This window comes from Jatropha curcas, chromosome 6 (genome assembly GCF_041381405.1).
Source record: "Jatropha curcas cultivar XTBG-Jc1 chromosome 6, XTBG_Jcur_1.0, whole genome shotgun sequence".
Taxonomy (NCBI): domain Eukaryota; kingdom Viridiplantae; phylum Streptophyta; class Magnoliopsida; order Malpighiales; family Euphorbiaceae; genus Jatropha; species Jatropha curcas.
In genome coordinates, this window is record NC_143156.1 from 23,565,524 (window position 1) to 23,571,124 (window position 5,601).

Genomic DNA, 5,601 nt, shown 5'->3' on the forward strand with positions numbered 1-5,601 from the left:
GGTGTTTTCGGGTATTCACCTAGTCCAATCTATTTAATGAAGGTACAGATAGTTATAAATGTGTTTTAGATAGATACGGGTGGTAAAATTACTAACCGTAATAGATACGGTAGCGTACGAATATTAGATTCTGGGTATCCGCTACCCATTATCCGCTATAATAAATAGTTTTGGCCGTGGGTACCCTTGGGTACTCTACCCATTTATTAGTGAAAAATGCATTTTAAATAAATTCAGGTTTGGATAGTTTAAAATGTGCGGATATCCTATCCATTTAAGGGGTACTTTAAACGAGTTTGGGATGAATTCGAGTAGTAAAATTTTAAATGGGTTTAGATATGGATAATTAAATAGATATTTAAATGTTGAGATGGATATGATAGTAAAATTTTAAACAGATACGGTTACGGACAGTTCAAAATTCATTGATATATGTCCTACTTCCATCCCTAATTTCATTTTTAATATTGCTTTTCGCATGGCGCTGGTTCCAACACTAATTTGTTTAAAAATCAAATTTTTATACAAGTACCATCCTAAATTTACACCAAATAATTAAAAAGCCCGATTAATGAAATAATATAATATTTTTTAATATTTTTAATTAACAAAAATTATTTAATTTAAAAACAAAACATTTAAAGAAAACCTAAAAAATATTTGGTACTTTTAACTAATACAATGTATTAGTTAAAATATTAAAAATTATTGTTTTTATTTTATTTTTAGTAAAAATTTTGTATTTTCGATCATTGACCGCAAAGGAGAGTGGTAGTTACGTTTAATTGATTTTTGTAAAAATTGTATATTACCCTAAGTTCAGAGGGTAATTTAAGCATTATTTTAATTCAAAACAATAATAAACGATTATTTAATTAATACTTTTATATACAACAGTTGAATTATTTTATAATACAATGATTCAGAAAATAAATGTAAAAATTCTTAACAATTAAAGATTATAAATTTTTTTATGAATAATTAGGGTCTTTAATAAAAAAAGATTTAAAATGTATAATCTCAGGAAATAAATTATAGTAAATTTCAAAACATTTTGACACGAAAATTTATTGAAAAATTTTATAACTTAAACTGTTGGGTCATTAATAAATCAGAGACTATAGAAATACTTAAGATTTATCCCAAGAAAAAGCGTCAAAACCCAAATATATTTGAAGGTATGAATTTCAATAATTTTTATTTTTTAAGAACGAAAGCCAACAATAAAAGTTTTCCAGACAACATTACTATGTATCACATATATATACACAACATTACTATGTATCACATATATATACACACGCGCTCACAGAACAGGAGAAAAAGTTGGTCTTAAGACAGAAAACAACGTTTCCATTATTTAGAACCATTGCTTGATTTGCATACCACATTGTCCTGAAGGTTTTCCAGAATTTTAACCACATCTTTTATGTCTGGCCGAAATTTTGGCTCCCCTGATACGCATTCGTATGCAAGTTGAGCTACTTTTAATGCACTGCTTCCCGAATGCTCACCTAAAATGGCAGGATTCAAAATTTGGGAAAGTTTGCGTCTGTCAGTAATGCATATTGCCCACATACCTAGATGTATTGGTCCAGATTGCCTGTTCCATTCTATTGCTCGTCTTCCAGATAACATTTCAAGGAGAACAACCCCGAAACTGTATATATCACTTTTTTTGCTAATATGACCTTCATAAGAGACAACAAAGTGACAAAAAACAAGATAAGAGTTCCATTTTTTTTTTTCTTATATAATACCAGAGTGAAATAGAAACCAAATGATACCTGACTGGGCGTATTCAGGTGCTGCATACCCTAGGCCATAACCCCCCAAGACCCTTGTAGTGACATGGCTTTTATCTATTGGCCCATCCTTAGCGAAACCTAAATCACATAGTTTCGCATTATAGTTCTGTCATTTTTACAATATGAGTAAAGAAAATGTGTTAGTTATAATATTGCAATTCTATAACTCCCTCATAAACCAAATTCAGTAATAGAGCATTTTCACATACTGAATCAAGCAGGATATTCGAAGTTCTAAAATCTCCATGTATGACATCTGCCTTATCATGAAGAAATGCCAGACACTTAGCAGCACCAAGGGCAACTTTCATACGGAGATTCCAAGAGAGTGGTCGAATGTGAGAATCCCCTGCTCCCACAAATACATATTTGAGGTCGGGAGAAAACTTGCATGTTCAGTTAGAAGATTGAACAACCAATCAATTACTCACTTCCAAATAGACGATTCTCCAAGCTGCCATTGGGCACAAACTCATAGACCAGAAGTCGATGGTCATCCTCCAAGCAGTAACCAATCAGTTTCACTAGATTCGGATGCAATAGCTGCCCCATGTATCTGATTTCTGACTATTGTTCACGAACCATAACAAAAGTCAACAGAAATAGGCAGATAAGCTCAAATGATGGAGAAAGAATACTTACCTACCATTCTTGTTGACCTCGGTTGCCAAGTAGCCTCTTTACAGCAACAGGCATTCCAGTGTCAGGCCCTGATGGCTTTAATGATAAGCAATCAATCCAACCTTCGAAGACAGTACAAGTTGCACCACTTGCTAAAACAGTATCCTGTCCGAAGTCCCTTGTTGCTGCTTTCAGTTCACTAAAGTTAAACCTCTTCAAATTGGGTGAGTTTAAGATATGACCTTTTGTTTGGGCTGTTGAAGGCACTGTGACAGATGAAACTTTGCTGCTTGACTTACTCATATCATTTTGCCAACACATTTAAGTTTCATCTCTATCTACAAGAATGAGTATGACACTAATACACATGCATGCGGTTTTGTCAATTTTATGGAAGAGTGGAGTTAGATCATAAATTTTTGTATTCATTGGATAATGCAGAGTTGCTAAAAGATGGACTTTTTCAATTGAAAAGTTCTAATGCCATCAGAGTGAAGATATTATCACAAGAGAACAAGTGAATTTTCAGTCTTCATGATTTATCTGAAGTAGACTTAACGTCAGCTTTAATGGTCAGAGATTAACGGTAACTAATTTCCATCATTCTCTTAATTAAGATAACATGAGATAACTTATTCCAGTTTCTATTTACTTTCCACATATTTACTCATCTGACATTATTACTTAAAACTACTTATGTCCAAGAGAAGGAGAGTTTTCGTAAAACAAAGCCAAATTTATCAATTTATTTGGTGAAAAACTAAGTAGAACTTAGAATTTTTGCTATAATTTATATTGATAGTTTCCGAAATCAAAAGCCCATGCCAACTCAAATCTAACTGGAACCTAATGACAAAGACTCAATCTACCTGGAACCAACATTATGACTATATTTCCTCTATCCACCAATTTCAGGTATTCACATTGCCAGATTTGATTAGACACTCATATTAACCCAAAAGAGCACAACTACATGCAAAATTCTCTGATGGTGAATAGCGGACCAAAGTTTTTCCTTTTTAGCAACTAAGTAATCATCTAATGGTGTGACTATCAGCCAATGCATAATTTGATATTAGAACAACCTAAATTTTCAGGTCCTAAAAATTGAAAAAAAAAAAAAAAAATTTATCGCTTCTATTTTTCTACCCTGGCTTTTCTCAGCAACCAAACAGAGCATTAATTGCTAATCCCAGTAAAGAATAAATCACAAAGAACTGATTGTGTTTGGCAGTTTATAAGGCAGGAATATTGATTAGAAATGAATAATTGGAAACTTACCTGATAAGAATCACCCTCTGTAGTGTTTCCTGCACTAAAACACGACCCCATGAAGATCGAGGACAAAGATCGAATCTTTACTCTTCTGGATCACAAAGCTCAGCGACTAAAGGATGACCCTTTAGGCAAACAGGGCAAATCACATCATGTAAGAGAAGAAAAATTAATTTCCTAAATCCCAATCAGGAATGATCGTCAATTGCATTTGCAAAGTTTTGACTCAGAACTCGAGCAAGTCAGCCAGAGGAGGAGCGAAGTATAACTTTATTGAATTTTTTAAAAGTTAATGATATAAATTTTATTAATGGAAAAATACTATTTAGTCCCTAAGTTTTTGACCCCTAATTATTTTTTCCTTCTTTTTTCTATAAATACATTGATTTTTATCCTTGAGATGTAGCTTTTTTAAACAATTTAACCATTCCTTTCAAAACTAACATTTTTGCAGTTAAATATCACTCTATATGTATACTATATATAAAAGTGGAAATGAGGAGAGAATAATGTGATTACCAATAATAATTTTAGTGAAATTTTAAAAATTCTAAAATATCCTTTTGAATAATTGATAATAATTTGAGCTTATTAAATAATATGAGTTTTTAATAATTGATAAATTATGATATTAAATTATTAATCAATTGAATTTTTTAATAATTTTTTATTAATTGATTTAAAAAGTCTACATTTGATTAAGTCTCAGTTACATTCGATCATTTCTTAAATTCATAATGAATTAATTACTAAATCAATCAACAATCATATTTGTCTTCAATAGTATCAGAAGTAATTGTTTAAACTTTAATTTCTATAATATATGTAGTTATTTATTTAATTGCAATTTTGGAGTATGTCCTTAACTTTTTCCTTTAACATTTGTGTAAATTAAATTATTATATAAAAATATAAATATTTCAAATATATAAGGAAAATCCATGAAAACATAATTTAAGAAATTTTAATATCAAAATAAATTTATTTTCTCAAAGATGTAATGTAGTTGTATATTTAATATAACACATGATATTTTTTTTAAAAGAAAAGCAATATAAACATATTATTTTTTTAATAAATATATATGATAATAAGACGTTTGAAAATTTTTATATTTTATTTTATAAATTTTTTTAAATATTTGATTCTATTATTACTATAATTTAAAATATTTTATTTTAAAAAAAGAAATTTTATATAACACATTTTCAAATAGAATATACATAATTAATTCTATCAAAATTTTTAAGTTTTTACTTTTAAAATTTATTTTAAAATAAAATTAACATTTGTGTGTACGATGACAAACAGTTAAAAATTTTAAATTTAAAAAAATATATGTAATATTTTATTCTTATACCTATATATCTACATATATTGAACATATTTATTAGGTGATATTTAATTATAATGAATTTTAGATAACTAACGATATAAATTAAGCTAAAATATGTGTGTATATACTGTTGCTTCTCTTTTGAGTTCCCGCAAGTATACGAATTGCAACGTAGTAATAAAAAGATCGATCCCACAAGGAACGAGTTAAGTCCACTTTACGGGTTAAGTCCACTTTACTACTTTATTCTTAATTTTATATTTACAGAAATTAGAATGTGAAATGATTTAACTATATTTCTAGTTATGTTAAACCTAATTATTATTTAATTCTATAGATAAGTGTGTCGTAGGATACTTAGAAAAATTGATCATGCACAGGATTTTCTTCTTCTATATCAAAGCATGTAACATACAATAAATAATTCTTTAATCACATATGATAAGATATAATTCAACCTTTCGGTATAGAATTATTCTATCTATTATATGTATTTCTACTTCTAATAAATAACTTATCTTGTTAAATATTAAACCTAGTACTTATTCTTTGATTATTTCA

At 28.9% G+C, this 5,601-nt stretch overlaps 1 protein-coding gene across 1 annotated transcript; it reads right to left on the reverse strand.

Moving 5' to 3' along the window:
- Nucleotides 1–1,136: 1,136 nt before the first annotated feature.
- On the reverse strand, nt 1,137–3,703 carry LOC105635572 (receptor-like cytoplasmic kinase 176). Its single transcript, XM_089722377.1, is given in 6 exon segments — nt 1,137–1,514; nt 1,581–1,691; nt 1,788–1,914; nt 2,018–2,157; nt 2,240–2,375; nt 2,451–3,703. Coding segments are annotated over 6 exon segments (972 nt in total). The 5' UTR covers nt 2,751–3,703; the 3' UTR covers nt 1,137–1,356.
- Between the last annotated feature and the right edge of the window lie 1,898 nt (nt 3,704–5,601).